The sequence below is a fragment of the Molossus molossus genome, unplaced genomic scaffold, assembly GCF_014108415.1.
Source record: "Molossus molossus isolate mMolMol1 unplaced genomic scaffold, mMolMol1.p scaffold_m16_p_12, whole genome shotgun sequence".
Taxonomy (NCBI): Eukaryota; Metazoa; Chordata; class Mammalia; order Chiroptera; family Molossidae; genus Molossus; species Molossus molossus.
This window is the reverse complement of record NW_023425347.1, coordinates 17,060,006-17,081,639: the sequence shown is the minus strand read 5'-3', so window position 1 is coordinate 17,081,639 and position 21,634 is coordinate 17,060,006. Positions and strand designations below refer to the sequence as shown.

Genomic DNA, 21,634 nt, shown 5'->3' with positions numbered 1-21,634 from the left:
AGCCCGGGCCAGTGTGGCGCAGTGGATTGAGCATTGTCCTGTGTAGCAACAAGTCTTCAGTTCAATTCCTGGCTGGGGTTGCGCTCGATCCCCAGTAGGGGGCGTGTAGGAGGCAGCCACTCCATGTTTTTCTCTCACATTGATGTTTCTCTCTCTCAAATCAATAAAAACATTATATATTTTTTTTAAAAAAAAAAGGAGGACATACAAACGACCAGTAAACATGAAATGAGTTCAAGCTAATTACTGATCAGGGAAATGCAAATGAAACCAAATTTTACTATTGATGGCTAAAAATACGTAAGTAAAATAAAATAACACAATACCAAGTGTTGGCAAGGACTGAGAAAACTGGAAGTCTCATACATTTATGGCAGGAGTGTAAGAATGGTACTGCTTTGGAAAACAATTTAGTAGTAAATAACAAAGCTGAGTATGTTCCATTCCAAAAGTGCATACATGTGTGCACCAACAGACACGCATAAGAATGTTTATATGGACCATTCATAACAGCTCCACACAGAAGATCCAGTGCCCGTCATTGGTGAGATGAACCAAGTACGGCCTATCCATGTAATTAAATATGAGTCAGCAATAAAAGTGAAGGAACTCTCACCACATCTACCATGGAGCAGTTTCAATAAACTGAGGGGCAAAGGGTATCTAATACATATGAAGTTCAAAAACAGGTAAAAGAATGAATGTGGTAAGTCAAACTAATGGCTTTTCAGGGCTAATCACTGGAAGATGACGTAAGAGGCCTCTGGGGTGCAGCAGTGTTCCTCTTCTTGATTTGAGGACGGGGGGAGGGGTGGTAATGAGCATGTGCACTTTGTAAAAACTTACGGAACTTTTCTGCATTATGTATTATAGTGCAATAAAGTGCAAAAATTTTTAAATTACTTAACTATATGTGGGAGATGAGGCAGAAATAGGGGCAGTAGGAATGTCTAAACTGATAGATCAAGTAATAGCTATACAGCATATTGTTTAAAAATAAAAAGTAATGAACAGAATTAAAACATTAGTGATATTAAGAAAAATAAATAAAAAACAACTGCCACAAAACAAGAGTTAAAATGACTGCCCCAGGGGGTGGAAAGGGCTGCTTTTCAGGAATTTTTGGTACCAGATGTTTTTTGTGACATATATATGTTTGTAGGTCAAAACATTTCAATTCTCCACAAAGAAAAAATTACTGATGTGGGTAAAAACATACAGTTTCCTACAACTAATGACGCTAAAGTCTGTCTGATAGAAGAAAACCTCACTGCTTTTAGGCAAATTATAGTTTTAAACACCGAGTTTAAAAGTTAAGAAATTATATAAGAAAATGATAGATACTATAATATCACCTCAGTTTAAAGCCAAATGCTAATTAAGAAAGGGGAAAAGAGGTGAAGGGTGGCAAAACACGCCACCCCAAAATATGCCACTTTGGTATAAGGACTATTTTGAGCTAAAGGCACTTAAAATAATAAATAGGTAATAAATAGCAGGTAAAAGAAGGGCACTCTGACTCTGCTCTTTCTTCCTGAAAACAGGAGATAAAACCCCCATATGGAAGATGCCTTCCCTGTACCAGAAGAGAAGTAATGTTCTTAACATCAAGGACAGGATGTTGAGACTCAGAGAATTCTATACAAATCTCATTAAAATAATTCTTACCTTCCTTTAGCCTCCTCACAGTTCACTTTTCCACAACTGCCTCTCTTTGCTCCACCAAGTATAACCTTTAGGTTCTGCTACTTCTCTAGGTCTTTATTTCCTTCTGAGGGCGCCTGTGTCACATAAAACTTAAATAAACTTGTATGACTTTCTCCTGTTTGTCTGTCTCATGTCAACTTAATTCTCAGGCCCAGCCACAAACCCTAAGCGGGGAGAAGCAGAATACTGTCTCTCCTGCAGAGGCAAACCCTCGGCACATTTTGTTAAAGCACAGCAAACAAGCTGCGTTGTCTACATCCCTAGTTCCTCACTGGCATGCAACACAGAATGATACACTTCATATGCCATGTGTTGCTCATGGATGGAGTTTCTAACTCTTCAGTTCATTCTTCAGATTAAACTTCAATTTCCCAGTGCACTTGATACAAGATGCTCATAGGAATTAAGGAGAAGACACTCCATGGTCAATCATGTTTTGGAAACGGATTCCTTCGTTGAGGGCCTTCTTGGAAACCAACACCCTTCTGCTACTGTATGCACTGACTCTCAGGAGGCGCTTCCTCCAGGACTCCAGGGGTGAGGCACCTGAATATTTGTTAAATTAAAAAAGAGTCTGGCCGGTGTGGCTCAGTGGTTGAGCACTGATCCATGCACCAAGAGGTTGCTGGTTCAATTCCTGATCAAGACACATGCCCAGATTGTGGGCCTGATCCCCAGTGGGGGGCATGCAGGAGACGACCAATCGATGTTCTTTTTCATCGATGTTTCTATCTCTCTGCCTCTCCCTTCCTCTCTCTCTAAAATCAATAAAATAAACAAAATTTAAAAATAAACAAACAAAAAAGAAAGAAAATAATTTAATGGTAAGAATCCATTACAGAAGGAATTGGGAGGCAGCTATTAGTAGGTTTAGAGTAATCTAGAAATCTGAACTTCCCTCATGCCTTAAAATCTTTCCCACAACTAATAATATATTTTAAAGTCTCCTTGCTATTTGGCAGCATTTGTGAGGTACACTAAAGGTTTTAACTGGCTTTTCTAAAAGAGAAATTCATTTCATTAAAACCACGTTTGACGCAACTTTTCCAAACAAAAAAGAGACATTGGGTGCAAAAACAGCTTTCTGAATGTTAATTTATTTTTGTATTTTTCAAGTCAAGACTGTATGAACTACCCATTATTTAGATACCAGAGTAAAAAGAATAAGTAAAGGATGTATAGGATATCTTATTTTTTAAAAATCTGAGCTGAAATTAAGTATACAAGTTTGTTAAACAGAGTGGTAAAATTGAACATTATGTATTATGGAATCAGTCCATCAAGTTGTACCTCGGGAGCCGAGAATTCTTAAAACTAATTCTGCAACAAAACCAAACCAGTTATGCAGAAACAAAAATTTAAAAAAGTCCCTTTCTGAACCCCAGTTTCATAAGACTGATTTCATATCTAGCTTACTGATAACATTCCATTTCCATTCTCCCTGTGTAAATAACACGTGCAGTCATCAATGGAGGTCTGGTGAGGTGAAGCTGATCTCTCTTAGGATAGCTCAACATAATAACCCAAATATTAAGTTACAAAAGATTCATGGAGCTAAACCAGTACTGAGCAATCATAATTCACCCATGTGTATAATAGTTTTATATGTTTCTACACATAAAGTCACATAAGACAGTGATAACGTTGCATATTCAGTGCATGAATTCATGTAGTGCATTCCTTTAGCTCATTTGGAGTTTGACACCATGTAACCGCATTTCTAATGAACGGGTTGTAATGTATACAAATCCACCCAATTCTTTAAAAAAATATAAATATCTTGTAAGACCTTGAACTTGACATTAAGCACTTTGTATTTTAATATCCCAAATGCTGGGAAGCTAAGGTGTGAAAGAGCCACCTCTTGTAAGCAAGACTCGTATGCTAGTGTATCACCACAAAGACCCCTCAGAACAACGCAACGCTGCAGGCTGAGAGGGACACATTTATTATTTGGCCAAAGAAAATTCAAATGGCTTTCCTGGAGTCAAATGTACCCCAAGACATATACAGGAATGAGTATACCTGTGGCAGCTAAAGAAACCTGCCACTGTGTGATAGATGCGATTATGTAAGGATGCTGTACATTTGGATAATACACTATGATCTGTTGTGTCCCACCATCATGGGGCACAAGAAAATGAAACTCAAGACTATCTTGTTACAACAGGACATGTGATGACCCCAGTTTTAAACAGGGTTCTTCATTGAAGGAAAAGACAGAGCCATAAGAGTCAAATTAGCTGACTTCCAATGGCTTACATCCCAGGATGAATCAAGTTACACTGATTTAAGCCCAATTTAATTTAGGCAGTTTTCAACCACAAGATAAGGTCATTCTTAGTACATATTAATAATTAAACCAACATATACACAATTAGCAATATCCTATATAATATTAAATGTTTTAACAACTTGTTTTCAATTACTTTATATTTAGTTAATTTGTTGATTTGTTTTTGTTTTTTTTAAAAAAGCTCAACATTATTTTACAATGTACTTTGCATTTCTAAGTGTGTTCTGTAATTATTTCATCGAAGCTGGTACAGTTCTCTGGATTCTAAGAGCCAAACTCAACTGTATCTTCTGTTATCCGTTTAAATTCATAATTGCCTCTGCCATCCATATGCAGGTAGTACTATAGGAAAGAAGGGGGGAGAATCAATGAGTAAGTTTCAGCCACTAAAACTTTTAACAGTTTATACACAGAAGTGCATATAGCTCTCCAAGGTAAGACTAAATAAAGAAGTCTCTTCTCTTAAAAAATAGCAACAATATAACTCTGCTTGGAATTGAAACATTAGACTTCCTCACTGTTTTAAAGGAATAAAAGTTATAAACATCCCACAAATCAGAATGTTTCTATAATTCCACAACCAAGGATCTGACCTCCCTACCGTGGGTCAAACTGCGTGAAGTACGAGTCTGTTCAGTCAGGTAGTCTTTCCTTCTTTCCTTCTTTCCTTCTTCCCCTCCCTCCCTCTCTCCCTCTCCTTCTTTCTCTCTTGCTCTCTTTCTCTCTCTCTCTTTTCTTTATTTTAGTGTGGATTAAGTCAACTTTTTAATTAATTTTTTTTAACTCACCTTTATTGTTGAATGTATTACTCATGTTTCCCCCTTTTTGCCCCATTGACCCCTCCTCCCCAATCCTGCCCCCTCCTGCCTTCCCCACACTATTGTCAGTGTCCACTGGTCACACATATATGCACAGTTCTTTGGTCTACCTCATCAGGCAGGCAGTCTTTAATACGTCCTAATAACCTTTCCTGAATCAGCTCTACCTAAAGGCTTTTTGTGTGTTTCTGGATTTGGCAGAGGAGGAAAAAAGCTATACAGGGAGCCTGTGTTCCCACCCTATGAAGACACTCAGGACAGTGATTCATAAAGCCTTCTTTTTAGTTTTATTTACAGAAAAGACCTTTGTTTTCCCATTGTCTGTATTGTTATTTCTTAGCTATTCTGGCCTATAACTTTGCTGTTCTCCCTGTCACCCTCCTTCACATGATCACTGGCCCGGTGGTTATTCTGCAATTTGTCTATAGGTACCTCCAGAAGAAGAGGAGAGGTAAAACCCAAGTCCTCTCACTGTCCTGTGGCTGTTAGGTTTGAACTTCTAAGAAAATACAAAGGCTTGCCCTGGCCGGGTGGCTCGGGTGGTTGGAGCATCATTCTGTACACCAAAAGGCTGTGGGTTCAGTTTCCGATCAGGGCACACACTTAAGTTGAGGGTTCAATCCCTGGTTGGGGTGCATATGGGAGACAACCAATCAATGTTTCTCTTTCTCTCTATCCCTTCCTCTCTCTCTAAAATCAATAAACAGAACCTCTGGTGAGAAATAAACACACACACACACAAGTATGGATATATTTTAAACTGCACTGATTTCTAGTTATTCAATTTCTTATTCAATTCATGAAAATATGGGCAAATTAAAATGCTGTAAGATAATAAAAACTGTTTTAAAAAGTCACACAGCTGCCCTGGCCAGTTTTGCTCAGCGGTTAGAGCGTCGGCCTGTGGTCCAGAGAGACTCAGGTTGGGTTCCCGCTAAGGGCACGTACCTTGGTTACAATTTGTCCCCGGTCCTGGTTGGGTTGTACGGGTGGCAGCCACTCAATGTGTCCCTTTCACATCTCTCTCTTTCTCTTTCTCTCTCTCTCTCCCCCTCCCCCTCCCATTCTATCTGAACAAAAAAATAGAAAAATGTCCTCAGGTGAGGATAAAAAAAAAAAGTCACACAGCTATAGCCTAGCCAGTGTGGCTTAGTGGTTGAGTGTCGACCCATGCACCAAGAGGTCGCCAGTTTGATTCCTGGTCAGGGCACATGCCCAGGTTGTGGGCCAGATCCCCAGTGGGGGGCAAGCAGGAGGCGGCCAATTGATGTTCCCTCTCATCGATGTTTCTATCTCTCTCCCTCTCTCTTCCTCTCTCTCTAAAATCAATAAAGAAAAAAAAAAAAGTCACACAGCTATAAAGAATTTCACTGTGTTTATTGAGTCCTTCCATATAGGCATCCCTCTGACCCTCGAGGTAATCAATCTATGAGAAGCAGACAGGGGTCAGTAACTTTATCACACAAAGGAAGCAACTGATGCCAGAAGCAGTGGTGTCTCGACCCAGGTTTTCTGACTTCAGTCCCCTGCTCTGCATGTGACCGTTGCACAGTGTCATCACAACCACAGGTCCTTGAGGGTGAAGACAGTACTCTGTATCCTCAGACACTTGGCCCAGTACTTGGCACAAAATGTGCTCATTAAGGTGTGTATTTTTTTTAAATCCTTACCCAAGGATATTTTTCCATTGATTTTTAGAGAGAGTGGAAGGGAGGGAGGGAGAAACATCAATGTGACAGAGACACATCAATTGGGCTGGAATTGAACCCAAGACCCTTCAGTGCACAGGCCAATGCTCTAACCACTGAGAAAAACTGGCCAGGGCGATCAGGTGTGTATTTCCTTTATCATTGCTCCGGCTTTTCTCAAACCCTTTCTTTTACCTAAAATTTCTGTATCATTTAGAAAGGAAAGAGGGAAGGGAAAATTTTAAAAAGAAGGAAATAATATACACCAAGAAATCTCAAACCACAATCCCCTGAATTTACATATTTAAATAAACTTTCACTGTATCATTCAATGTTAAGAAGTACAAACCTCATGATGCTTCCAAAGAGACTTCCTATGTGACACGGTGAAGAGAGTGATGCCGACCTAATACACAGAAGATGACTTAGGTTTCTGTCAGTGACACAGAGTACAACTGAAACACTCTACATATTTTAAGCTATTAAGATAAGTCTTCAGTTGCTATAGTTAAAAAAAATCAATGTCAAAGAGAAAAAATTACAACTAATGCCCAATGTTCAAGGTAATACAAAGTATAGGTCATCAACTATATAATAAAAACTAACAGGTGTCAATAAAGTTTTTTAAGGAAAAAAAACCTAAACTAACAGGTACTAGCATTGTATAATATGTTTTGGGCAAAAAATATATTTCCTAGTATATTTTCTATTTATTGTGAAAAAGGAAAAAGTATTAAGAATGATAGACATAGCAAAAGGTCAAGATCAGGAAAATTAAATCAATACAGCCCTGTCTACAGCCAATTTGCTTTTCAAATACAGGGTCATAATCCGTTTTGGAAACCGCTGTTCTGGACTGTGTCTTAGAATTCAGATTTTGGAAAAGCAGTATTTACCACTCCCAGAGGGCTCTGAGGCAAATTCCATAATTAAACACACGAATCCTTCTATAGCAACACACGTGGATACTGACGAGACGGTTAAAGGATTTTTAAGTACCTTTTGTTAGTTCAGTCCAGGTCTGGCTACCCAGTGAATAATGAAAATAATGCCAGAAAATAATGAAAAATCTGTTGGTTTTAAAAGCTTACTGGATTTGAGACTGGGACTAAGCTTCCACAGATCTGAACTTCAGGTTTTCAAACAAAACACTAACTGATATAACAATGGTTGCTTTGGATCAGTGGTTCTCACTGGAGGTTGGGGTTGGGGGTGATTTTGTCTCTTAGGGAATATTTGCCAATGTCTATAGACATTTCTGACTGTCACAACTGAGAGTGCTACTGACATTTAACAGGCAGAGGTCAGAGACACTGCCAAACACCTCTGGTACACAGCCCCACAGCTGAGCATTATCCAGCCCCAATGTTAACAGAGCCGAGACGGAGAAATCCTGCTCTACGTCACTGTTTTCAAAACGGACCTCCCACAGCCGGCAGATACATGCTGGGGGACCCAGGGACTTTCCACCATGAGTTCTAGATTTTATTGTCACTTGATAATTTTTAAAATCAGCGTAAGTATATTCTGGATCACTTCTATCATGAGATTTAAGTGCTCAAGTTTGTATTTACACTTCTGCAGTACAAAATAATGACTTAAAGTAATATCACTTAAAACTTTAAATGTGTCATAAGTTTGGCTGCTCAGATTGGTTAAGAACTGGAGGACAAAATAAATATATTATCAGTTGTTAATAAAACATACATTTCAACAGTACAACAATTACGTTTGACGTTTGAAAGCTCATTTATCATCTGTCTTTTCATGATTCTATAGTAACTGAATTAGATCTTGACTCAGTGAGGCATTCTTTATAACAGAATTACTAAAGTCAAGATACAGAATAGGAGAACTGCATCTTACGTGGGGACGTAGCTACAGCTAGATAAAAAGGAAATCACACAATCAAAGTTCACAGCGAAGAGCCTCTAAGTCACTGATCAAATAGAGATGACCTGGTTTTAGGTGTGAGAAAACACCACGAACACCTCCAATACCAATGAGTCTGAAATCCATACAAACAAATGAATGAAAAATTATCAATGACTGATCCAAGAATAGAAAATAAATCATTAAAGAAACAAAATCAGTAGTTAAAACATTTCATGAGTAGGTCCATGCTTCTCAAACATGCATGCGTATTTGAATCATCTGGAGCTTCTGTTGAAATGCAGACTGATGCAGGAGAGCCGGAGAGCCTGCGCTTCTAACAGGAGGGCTCACAGTGGTGTGGATGCTGCTGATCCATGACCACACTCGAACTAGCAGGAATTCTTACTTGATGTGCAACAACTTGATGTGCAATATTTATTGTAAATTCCCAAAGAAGTTAGAAATGTTAAAAGACTCCTGTTCTTCATTTACTTATGTAAAATCTTGTTGGATCTTGCTCAAAATTTTGAGCAACAGCTAACAAGAGTATAGATGGTAGTGACAATCCCTCATAGTCCACTGAATAATTACTTAAAGAATGGAACCAATGTAGACAGTCTCAGAAAAGGTTACTTAACAGCTTTGGTAAAAGACTGCCCAGGCCAGAGAAGAAAATGGATAAAAGTGAAGTTGTCAAGTTATTATTAAGTTTTCTTGATTTAAAAAAAAAAAAAAATCATATCTAGGTAAAGTTAATGAAACAAATTAGAAAATGCCACTTGTTAACTCTGTGTCTAGGGAACTAGGCAAAAGGGAAATAAATTTAAATATATTATCTGTTTCATATCTAAGATGTGACTAATGAGAATTATATACAGAATTCATTTACTTTTTCTTTTACTCCTATCTGTGATCAGTCTAAAATCTCTGCCAAAATGAGATAACATTCTTTGACAGTACTGTTGTTACTTACCTTAGACTCTTCTCTGTGGACACAGATACCTAGCTGGACACAGAGTGAACAGGAAGAGGCACAGGGCCCTTCTTGCTGAGACCCGTCCTACTCACCTCGCGACAGTGACTGTAAATGTAGCCTTCCACGTCCACACTCACTGCACTTGTGCATTCATCCAAAATGGCAAACTGGGGTTTATGATAAAATAATCTTGCCATCTGAAGCATAAAAGGAAGTATTTTGTATAATCACACTCAGAGGTTAATAAGCTAAACTAGATTTACTTTAAATTAAGTATGCACTTACAGTCTTATAAAGTATGAAAATTATTCTAACTCAAAATATCTATTTCCCAGAAAAGAAAACAATGTAAATAAACCAACTGTTTTTATTGTCTTCCCAAAAAAGAGAGAAAAATGCATGGGAAATATTGTTCAGAGTAAAACAAAACTTTTAGGTAAAGTTGAGTTTTGAACTAATATTAAAGAAAGTTCTTGCCCTGGCAGGTTTGGTTCAGCGGTTAGAGCGTTGGCCTGGGGACCAGAGAGACCTGGGTCTAGTTCCCTCTAAGGGCACGTACCTCGGTTTCAGTCTGTCCCCGGCCCTGGTTGGGGTCGTGTGGGTGGCGACCACTCAATGTGTCTCTCTCACATTGATGTTTCTCTCTCTCTCTCTTCGTCCCTCTTTCCCTCCCACTCTGTCTAAAAGAAAAAAAAATTTTTTTTTTTATCCTCACCCGAGGACATTTTTTTCATTTTTTGCTCAGAGTGGGAGGGAGAGAGAGAAAGTGAGAGAGACACATCGACGTGAAAGGGACACACTGAGTGGCCGCCACCTGCCTGACCCAACCAGGGCCGGGGACAAACCAACTGAAGCATATGCCCCCAGCGGAAACCGAACCCGGGTCTCTCCGGACCGCAGGCTGATGCTCCAACTGCTGAGCCAAACCGGCCAGGGCTAAAAGAATAATTTTTTAAATAATAATAATAAAGTTCTCTACCCAAGTTTAAAGGGTACATATTTTAACCAAATCTCAGAATTCAGACTTACAAATAGCTCAGGTACAAAAATGTGTCTATCTTTAAATATCCTGTTGCTTAAGTAATGGCCATTAATATTAAGCTGCCAATTAATATTCCCATCAATCATTTTTTGAGTGCCTCCATTTTATAGGCTTGTTCATTTTTTAAAGCCTTTGCTAATTTTTTAAGTAAAAGTTAACATTAAGATTGTTACAGCTTACACTTCTTTGATTAGCAGGAATGCTGAACATTTTCTCATGTTCACTTTCCATATGTGTTTTATTTTCTGGGAATTATTTATTCTGATCCTTTGCCTAACAGATATTCCAATTCGTCATCTGCCCCTACCTAGGATCTCCATGTTGCAAGACCAATGGCCCCTTTCCATCTTTACCCAATTTATGTTCTCTGCAGATGTCAACGCAAGGTGACCACTCCCCCCTCCTTGAGAAAGTGACAGTGAAACCATGGTCTTAAGTTTCTTCCCACTTCCTGGGCAGCTTTCTCAGTTTCTTTCCAGCTTTCCTTTTCCATTTACCCATTAAATGTTGGGGTTTCTCAGGCTAACTCCTAGGTCCTCGTCTCTTTCCTGTATTGTATCTCTCTGATTTCATCAAATCTCATATCAAATATTATTATTTGCAGCTTCCAATATATGTATCTCTCATTCATATTTCATCTTCTAATTTCCAGACTGATATATAAAAATCCCTATTTGATCTTTATACTTGGGTAAGGATTCTCAGACCTTAAAAATCTAAAACTCATATGGATTTCCTAGATTTTCCCCTTAAAATCCATTCATCCATCACTCCCAATCTTAAACATTTCGGAAAATGACCCTATCACGTAGTTGCTCAAGCCGGAAAGCCATGAGTCCTTCTTGATCTTTCCCTATTCCTCCTCCCTTTCACCTCCCCAGACTCCTCATTTTTCGTCTGTTTGAGTAACTCCTATTGCATGTATAATCCACTCACTTTCCCCACTTCCACAATCATGCTTTTAGCCCAGAACACAATGACCAGCCTGGATAACCATAATTAGCCTCCTACTTCCTCTTGCTCTTCTCCAATCCATTCTCCATGTCACCAGAGAGGATCTCCAAAATGTAAATCACAGAATTTCACTCTTCTGCTTAAAACCATTTAACTTCTCATTTCACTAAAAATGAAACTCCAGTTACTCACCAAGGCCTACAAGGCCCTGCACAATCTCATTCCTACCGCCCTCTAACCTCCACAGCTAGCCAACATCACCTCCTCTCAACGACCAGGACACAAGGTCTGGTCTCAGTCCTTAGAGGCTTAGCACATGTCACTCTCCTTATGTCTCAAATGTCTAACTTTCCTTTTTGCATCCTTCAAATTTCTGCTAATGCCAAGTCCTCTGACAACCTACCCTGACCCCCCCCCCCAATCCAAGTGGGTCCCCTGTATAACCTCTCTGCAGCACTTCATACACTGTGCCTTGTATGTTGCCTGTTTGTCTGCTTCCCTAGGCTAGAATATTCACATAAACAGAGACCCCATTTTAGTCAGTACTACACACCCAACACTTTATAACAAACATTCAACTGTTTTACAAATGAATGACTAAAACATACAAAACAAATTTCTCGGCGTTTATATCTATTTGTATAAAGTGAGAAATGAGAAGCAAGTATAGACTATCAAGAAGTTCAGCTGTACAGAGGAAAAGAGGTATAAACTACTTGGTTAAGGCTAAGTTTGCTCTTTTGATCTGAGAGAACCGTGTGTGTGTGTGTATGTGTGTGTGTATACATGCCTGTTTAACGGAAGGAAAAGGTACGATAAAGTCAGAGGAGAAAGGGTCCAAAAACACAAATAAAGACACTTAGCGTTGTTAAGACAAAGGATAACACACCACAGGCAGTGGAAGCAGAGGTCGGACGGCCGTGCAAAGCTGAGACGAGGGATTACCCGAGGGCACTCCAAACGCCCTCCCCTGTTCCCGCGGACCTCCCTGCACTCCTTCACCACATCTGCCAATTCCGTGGAACTTTCCTCCTCTGTGTCTCTCTCCACTATGCTGTCAGCTACTTGATACCACAGTATAAGACAGCACAGTGAATAAGTACTGGGTGGGACAAAGGTAGGTTTCCAGTTGTGAGTACATGAAACAGAGTTTATTCTTGTATTATTACTTGTTATTGTATTATTTTCCCTACAAACAACTGTAAACCTACTTTTTCCCCACCCTTATGAACACTTCAGCCACACTGCTCCCGGAGCTTGACAGGCAGCCCCACCCTACCAGCTCTACTTTTATTGGCTGGATTATTAAGTCTGTACTAGACAGGAAAGGAGGCAGAGTCAGAAGAGAACTGATCAACTGGAAGAAAAGGCAGTGGTCACTATTCACCAGAGTTTGAAGGAGGGTAGTTTACAATTAGGTAAAGGAAAATTTTCTGCAATTAAATGGATTGAAAAACAAGGAAACTTTTATGGTTATCATTGCTGGTAAGAGGGTTTTCACCTTCTTTATCATTTTATAAATGTTCCAACTTTTGTATCATATATATTTTTTTCATAATCCACAGTAAGAAAATCCACTACTAAATAGAAAGAACAAAAACAGTGGAATGGGAAAGATAACTATTGGCCAGAGAAATAAGATGTACCAACTTAGACTACCAGGTGGAGCACCCCTGGCTGATGATGGCTGGGCCAATGGGTGCAATGAAGGGAAATGTCACCTGCCACTTCAAGAGACAGATGGTCCACCTGCACACTGAAGGCTCTAATGTACTGGTTAAGAGCAAGCATGCTGCTATCAGTCGCCTGCACCTGAATCTCAGTTCTGCCACTAGGGGGCTTTATGACACAAGGAAGCTGCCTCAGCTCGCCAAGGCTTGCCCTTGTCTGTACCTTACTTCACAGGGCTGCTGGGAGAACTAAACAGGACCTACCATCCAAAATCAACTTTTCCTCCTCATTATCCCAGTGCACTTTCTTTGTAGTTATAAGACTGCCTTATATTAAGGTTAGTTGAGAATACTTGGATCTCCTAACTAGATTATAAGGAAAAATACCTGGCTAATACTGAACTCTGTGGAAATTATATCATAATTAAATTAGGTTTTTTTACTATTAAAATAATGGGATAATAATTTTATTTCTCTACATTTATACTGAAGGGACTTTTAGAAATGAGTCACCAGACCTCCCTTTATTCAAAAGTAGTATTCCATTCACTCAAATTCAAATCCTGACTTTCCTTACCCCAAAGTTCCTTTGGATCATTTGTTTTACACAAACCTTCCCTCTTAGAAATGCACTACTTTGGGTGGTTAAACCTTTTAAGTCTGTTCTTCCTAAAAATTATGTGTATAATTTATCATGTAAATTTTTATAATTTATAAAAACTTCATTCTCTTCCCCCAACTTTTTACTTTGAAAATGTTTAATCCTACCAAAAAAAATAAAAGGATTGCAAAATGAACACACATACTGTTCACCCACATCATTAATACTAGTATTTGTTGCATTAGCCTTCTCTCTCCCCACAAATCCTCTGAAAGTAAAGAACAATATGCTGTCTTCAGACACCGGCCCACACAGAACACACCTTGTCGACAGCTTGGTCATGCAGCAGAGTCAGGGGTGAGCTTTCTCCATCCCCCAAACTTTGCCATGGTCCATCTGGTTTGACAGGATTCCTTCCTCCACTCCCTTACTCTTCAAGGCCTTGAATTTATCTTCAAATAAAAACTATCCTCTTGTACCTTCATACCACATCCACAGGATTCACTACTTATGCACACTTGTTTTTCTTTCTCTGAGTTTCTATTGTGTGCATATATGAATCTTGACTATTCTTCCATTTTCTCTGAAGTCACAGTACGGAAATTTAAATGTGTTGTTTTGACCTGCAGTCATTTCTATAGCCATCCTCTAAACTGCCTTAAGAAATGCCCAATCACTCAAATGCTCACTCCTTCAGCCCAATTTCCATTTTGAGTATGGCTGGCATCTCTCTTTCCTTTTGTTTATGGTTTATTCTTCACTCTAAATTAATTTCATGTTACAGCACTAGCCAAACGAATCACAGTATTAGGTTGATATTGAGTTCACATAGGATGGGTACTGAAAAGGTTAGTAACATTTTAAAGGGTAGAGGTAAAAGCTTGCAAAAGACGGAAACTGTGAAAAAACGTGTTTCTTGCATGACCTTTGCTCAGCGTTCGGCTGAGTACGGATAAAGATAATCTGGATTATCCACAAGGCAATGGATCACCCAGCAGGTGCTGGACGAGACACCAGACCAGTCCAACAAAGTAGACAATGGGCCAGGCAGAGTATGTCAGCAGGAACTGACAGAAGCTAAAAGTAGAGTGTTTAGCCTACACCCCAATTGTTATGTGAGGCTGAACCCTTTTCGGCTCAACCCGCCTGCACTCAGGAACATGCAATAAAGCCACCTTGCGCTACATTAGCGTTGCGTTGTGGATGTGATCACCCGCCAGCTCAGACCTTTTAGGTATGATTTTGGAAAAAACAACATGCAAAATCAGGGAGCAGGAGCAACAAGAAAGTAGAATATAGCCTGAAGGGAATAAATAAGAAATCCTGCATTGAGCTATGTCCTTTGCCATCTTCCCCAGGCTGCAGTTTTCTCTAATTTCCATAAAATTAACATTGTGGAAAGAAAAATTCCTCTAAATCTGCTCAAACTATGGTACATACAGTTACAAAATGACTCTTGAAAAGTTATCCCTCTTAACAGTGTACTCAGAGTAACACTCTTAACATGTAGTGTTCTATAGTCAAGGTTTGCTTAGGGATAAGCTGTCAATCATAAAATTAAAATAGTTCTCGAATGCTTTTTTTATAATAGAAATATGTTTTAAATCTAAATAAATTTAGGCAGTAGATACTGAGTCCTAAAACAAGGATACATATAATGGCAGGGGAAATGGTGAATAAAGAATAAGATGGCCCTGGCCGGTTTGGTTCAGTGGTTAGAGCGTCGGCCTGCGGTCCACAGAGACCCTGGTTCGGTTCCCGCTAAGGGCATGTACTTCGGTTGCAGTTTGTCCCCGGCCCTGGTTGGGTCGTGTGGGTGGCGGCCACTCGATGTGTTCCTTTCACATCGATGTTTCTCTCTCTTCCTCTCTCTCCTTCCCGCTCTATCTGAGTAAAAATGGAAAAATGTCCTCGGGTGAGGATAAAAAAAAAAAAAAAAAAAAAAGAATAAGATGAAATTAGGGTTGGTCATCTCGAATATCTTAGCTACTTCGTAGAAAATAGTCTGACTAAAATAAAGACATGTGTATAGACAAAAGATAATAAACAAGATCTCATAACCCAACCAGAATTACCGTATGTCCCAAGACCAATGTGGTACAAAGTTTCCTCAACTTTTACAAAAGTGAATTAATGTATATAATTGAATCTGCAGCTTTTCCTTTCACAGGAAAATTCAAATTTTTTCAGAATTCCAAATGTACATGCAAATTATTTTCAAGCACTTTTATTATCATTTAAACAGATCTATACTATAACAATTCCTCCTTAAAAAGACTAAAATAAAACTGTGCTTGATTAATCCACCAGTTGCATTGTTGTGCAATGTCTTCAGAGTACACTTACTGCCATTCTTTGCTTCTCTCCACCACTGAGCACATCCATCCAATCCTGAACACTGTCCCAGCCTCCTTCACGGTCAAGGATATGACCCAGCTGGACATTATCTAAGTATTCCTTCAGTACCTTTCAGAAAAATGATTAAAGATTAAATCAAGCTTAATATAAACCAACATTCTCTATCTTGCTTTATTTTTTAAACTAAAATCACTACAATTCTTTTGTCAATATCATTTAAAGAGACACAATTCACACAAAAATGTGGCACAAAGGTAGCCCTGAACCCTTTACTTCCTATCTACACTAACTTTGACAAAATATATCTAGCAGCTTAGGGAGAACACTATTGTACATAGTTAAAGGATAAAGTCAATGAGAAAACAAACAATACTGTAAACAAGGTTCAACACTCAAGAAGTTATATTTAAGCAAAGTGGTTAACATCTTACCTCAACTTGGAAATGATAATGCATGTCCAGGCTTTCAGGTTTTACAGGTTAGGGTAAACTACCTGGCATTTAAAATGCTAGCTGATTAAGAAAAAGAATCAGAAATGGAGTCTTTCCAGCAAGTCTAGGACAGAAACTTTACGTACTAAGTCAGATATCCCCTTCCTTTTCTGGTCTTCTCTTCCATCTGGATATATCACCTGGTCTCGAAGTGTCCCAAGGGTCATATAAGGTCTCTGATAACAGTAGAGCAAAAATCATTACAAGTGAATTTTTTTTTAAATCCTCACTGAGGATATTTCTCCATTTATTTTCAGACAGAGTGGGATGAATGGAGAAAGAGAGAGAGAGAGGAGAGAGAGAGAAACATCGATGTAAGAGAGACACATCAATTGGTTGCCTCCCACAACCAAGGTACATGCCCTTGACCAGAATCAAACCCACGACTCTTTTGTCCTCGGCCAATGCTCTAACAGCTGAGGCAAATCGACCAGGGCAGAAGTGAATTTTTAAACAATAAATAAAAGTATCTTTAACCGAATGATTACAAAATAACTCAAGGTCTTGAGGTCTTACCTGAGGAACATAAAATAACATTCCTCTCTCGGGTTTAGTTAGACGTCCTCCAAAAAGAGGCCATAACTAGAAAAGGAAGGAAGTGGGAAGAAGCAGTTGTAAATCTCACAATGTGGTAGATCATTAGGCAAAATAAAACTGCAAAATTCTGAGGCCAATCTGTACTCACTTCACCAAGAACACGGAAAAGTGAGCTCTTCCCACAGCCATTTGGACCACAAATTAGAACGTTGGCCCCAGATCGAACCTGAAAGAAAATTATGAATTAATGAATAATTTAAATAGGTTTAATTTATTAAATGACTTAGAATCTATAAACAAGAACATTTCCTCAGAGTCCAACTGTTTTTTGCTAATGATAAGCTTTCCATGTTGTCTATAAATGTGATATTAGGTAGAAGCAGTGGAGAATATGGTTGAAGGAGCCCTTTATTTTTGTTTACTTTCAAATCTTACTCATTCTTTTTAATTTAAAAATCATTATTGATATTATCAACTAAATCTCAATCAGAATACAAAGAGCTAAAGCTTAAAATTTTGAGAATTCTTGAGAACAATATGTGTGTATATGGGTTTTGGTTTTTTATTTTACTTTTCAATTACAGTTTACATTCAATAGCATCTTATATTAGTTTCAGGTGTAGAGCATAGTGGTTAGACAGTCATACTTTACAATGTGATCCTCCCCGTATTTCTAGTACCCACCTGGCACCACACATAGTTTTTATAATACAATTGACTATATTTCCTATGTTATACAGTCTTTTTATAAATAATAATAAAATCATACTATAAATGTTCTACATCTGTTGTTATTTAATAATATATCATATATATACTTCCAGGTCAGTATATTCAGATTCCTCTCATTCTTTCTTTTTTAATACTTGCAGTGTATTCCATAGTAAGGATGCACCATAAATTATTTAAATAATCCCCTTCTGTTAAATATTTAGGTTGACTGCATTTTGTTTTGCTCTTTTAGATAACAGTTCAAAGAACCTCTGAGACAGTGAGCAAATTTATACACTAGTGAGAAATGTTTCTATATATCAGAATCTTAGAAATAAGTGTTGGATCAAAGTATAAATATTTATAAGTGCCATCAAATTGCTCTGCAACAACATAAAGTTAAATGAGAAAATGTAACAAAGTCTGGTTAAGTTCTAACCTTAAAGTCTTGTGTTCATCACCCGATGAAGACTCAGAAAACCTGGGCTATAATCTATCTTATACCATCACACAGCAATGCTCACAGCAGGGAAGAGACAACAAAGAGAGGCGTTACTCAGGTGTGGACCCTACCTTAGACAAATCTTTTAACAGGTTCCTATTATTTATTAAATTCTCAGTGTGGAGCTCTGTTTTAGGCAATGAGCTATATTAGCTTTTTTTAAAAAAAAGACTATCCTCAACCCCACAAACAAAATAAATGCCCTAAACCCTCTCCTTACCAGTCTACATGCTAGTGGAAGAGCTAATATGCATAATAAATGAGCTAATTAAACAATATGTTAGAAAATAAGTACTATGGAGAAAAAAACAGATCATAAGCAAACTTGAGAATCGCGAGGGAGGTTACATTTTTAAGGTGGTCAGGCCAGGCAACTGGGCAAAAATTGAAAGAAGGACTGAATTTAGGAATTTATCTGAAGGAAGTCTCAGCCCCAACCATGTCACAAAAAGCTGATTCAAAGTCACTGAGGCAGGAATGTACCTGATTTATTAAAAAAAAGCAGAAGGTAGGCTGATTTGACTGGAGAAAATGAGCTCAGGGGTAAGAGGTGGGGGCAGGATACCGGCAGGCAAACGCTACAGTGAGAGCACTGTAAGCCAGTGAAAGTTTTGAAGGCTTTTGCTCTGATGGAACGAAGAGCCATCTGCATTACTCAAGATCCAAGAGAATGGATGAACAAAATGTGGCATATATATACAATAAAATATTATTTAGCTTTAAAAAGAAATGAAATTCTGAAACATGCTACAGTTTGGATGAACCCTTTAGACATTATGGTAAGTGAAATAAGTCAGCACTAAAGGATCAGTATTGTATGAGTCCACCTACATGAAGTACCTAGAGTAGTCTTATTCGCAGACAGAAAATAGAACAAAGGTTACCAGGAACTGGGGGAGGAGAAAAACAAGGAGCTACTGTTTAACAGGTACACAGTTTCTGTCTGTTATGATTACCAGGTTCTGCAGATCAGGTCATAGGCTGCATGACACCAAATATACTGAGTGCCACTGAACTGCACACTAAAACACGGTTAAAACAGTTAAATTTTGTGTTATGTATATTTTACAATAAAAACAGAGAAAGAATGAGCTTCTAAAATAAGGTTGAGAACTCCTGGCCTACCACATAGCTGACCACATCTTAGGCAATCAATGTTAGAGAACAAACTATTCTGAATGAACTTTCCAGATGAATGAACTGAGAAATTATTTTAAAGAATCATTTTGATGGACTTCTTTATATGCAATTACCTATTTCCTTTTCCTGTAAAATGGAATATAACGAATACTCCTCTGACAGTCCAAGGTTAATACATATAATAATTTTACTCTACTAAAAAAACGATGTCCTTACAAGCTCCTATAGTTCAGACAGCAGTTAATTAAATGATTCCCTACTCCTATAATTATTTGAGTATCATGTTTTTTTCTGCTCCTCATTGTTCATAATCTTCACTGGTATATAATACTCCACACTGTTTGTTTTAATATGCCAGGAAACTCTAAAACCTAGTTTGTAATCATGTGTACTAATAACAACTAGACTTACAGACATTCTTCAGTACTCTCTAACTTTTCTTTATTCCATGGCTGTGGGTAATGTTAGACAACTAGGAAACAAAATAAATTTGTTTAGGGCTTCCTAGTAAGACAGCAATCACAGTAAGTCAGTGGTAATTTTTCCATATTAAAGATTTATAAAAATTTATTTTTTTCTGGGTTGAACTAAAATTAAAAGCTAAGGATAGCCCGGCTGGTGTGGCTCAGTGGTTGAGCATCAACCCATGCACCAAGAGGATGCCAGTTCGATTCCTGGTCAGGGCACATGCCCAGGTTGTGGGCCAAATCCCCAGTGGGGGGCCTGCAGGAAGCGGCCAATCGATGTTCCCTCTCTTCAATGCTTCTCTCTCTCCCTCCCCGTTCCTTTCTCTTTAAAATCAATAAACGGAAAAAAAAATTTTTTTAATTAAAAAAAAAAAGAGCTAAGGATAACTTTCACTGGAAACTGAATTTGTGGTAGCACCGTTGTTACTGAGGCTACTGGACTGGTTTCATGGGCCAACAAATGCTTTGAACCACCATATTTTTACCAATGAAAATATTCCAAGATATAACACTTTATAAATCCTACCTTCGATCAATTTATCATAACAAATCATAAAAAAAATCTATTCATAAATATGATTTAAAGAGAGATTACATTAAAAAATGCTTTTTATGAAGATTTATAGGCTTTTTATACACTATAAATGTACCTTACTAAAAGGTAAAAATTTGATTTAGTTGCATAGTACTTTTTTCATGACCACATTATAATTTACAAGTTATCTCTTAGGGTCTTTTCACTCTACATCTAGAGAGATGATAAATATGTCTGTGCTGGGGAGTTTTTATAGGAATAAGTATAAAATATCCTATGTCAAAGAAGCTTATATTATTTGCTTTGTGATTAAACTAATCATAAAAAATAAAACATTTATTTTTGGTGGCTAAGTCTGTTTTATTAATCCTCGAACCAGGAGAAAAAAATTCTTATTTTCAAGTAAGCCAGATGGGTAGAAAATAATTGGAGGTAACAATATTTGTTGAATAAAAGAAGACTATATTAAGAATAGCAATGGAATGGATAAATGGAACAGACTGACAGATCTCAGAGGGGAGGAGAGGGGGGAGGATGGGACGAGATCAACCAAAGAACTTATATACGTATATGCGTAGCCCATGGACACAGACTATAAAGTGGTGAAGGCCTTTTTTCAGAGGCAGGGGGCAAAGAGGAGGGAAATATGGGACATCTGTAATAAAGTCAACAATTTAAAAAAATGAAACAAGCAAACAAAAAGAATAATGGAAAGACAAAATAAATGAGAAAAGTAAAGTCTAACTTAAAATACCTTAAGACAGAGACAGACAAGGAATTCATTCCAGCAGTTCAAAACGACAGAAGTCAAAGCAACAGCTCCCAGTGGAGGAGAAAACAAACCAAGAATCACAGGAGAGACAACAGGTGGTATGAAATATGGTCACAAAGTAAAATCTTGAACAAGTAGGGGAGTAACTGGGTACTCAAATAAGACTTTCCAAATGAAACTAAAATAAGAGCAAACAAGTAAGGGCCTTTCTGAGACTATAAAAGTGAAGTTACAAGAACTGGCTAGAAGTACATTAAATCCAAACATAAGGGCTTTAAAGGGAAGGGCATTCGAGCTGAAAGAAAAGCGAGAGCTTTAGTGTCGTGACCTTATGACAAAAGTGGGTAATGTTACAGACCATAATCCTCATCTTATCTATTCTATGTACCTGTGCACACAGGCCCCAAGTCCTTTCTCCCTACGCTTAAGGCATGTGTTCACCTGTATTGCTGGATGAGCTGTTTCTGCTTAAAGACAGAGTGAGGGCAAGTGGA

General features: G+C 38.2%; 1 protein-coding gene across 4 annotated transcripts in view; it reads right to left on the bottom strand.

The window, feature by feature from the left end:
• Positions 1-2,815: 2,815 nt before the first annotated feature.
• The window catches only part of ABCD3 (ATP binding cassette subfamily D member 3), a 94,599-nt gene continuing 75,780 nt past the window's right edge, over positions 2,816-21,634 (bottom strand). For 2 of the 4 annotated variants that reach the window (XM_036256156.1, XM_036256154.1), the window contains exons 17-23: positions 17,162-17,239; positions 16,993-17,058; positions 16,563-16,652; positions 15,974-16,093; positions 9,453-9,557; positions 6,859-6,915; positions 2,816-4,345 (exon numbers count right to left, since the gene is read on the bottom strand). In XM_036256156.1, coding sequence (XP_036112049.1) covers positions 4,268-4,345; positions 6,859-6,915; positions 9,453-9,557; positions 15,974-16,093; positions 16,563-16,652; positions 16,993-17,058; positions 17,162-17,239 — 594 coding nt within the window. In that variant the 3' untranslated portion in view covers positions 2,816-4,267. Of the gene's footprint in view, positions 4,346-6,858; positions 6,916-8,387; positions 8,518-9,452; positions 9,558-15,973; positions 16,094-16,562; positions 16,653-16,992; positions 17,059-17,161; positions 17,240-21,634 lie in introns of those variants that run through there. The other 2 variants (XM_036256153.1, XM_036256155.1) reach the window with 2 other exon arrangements.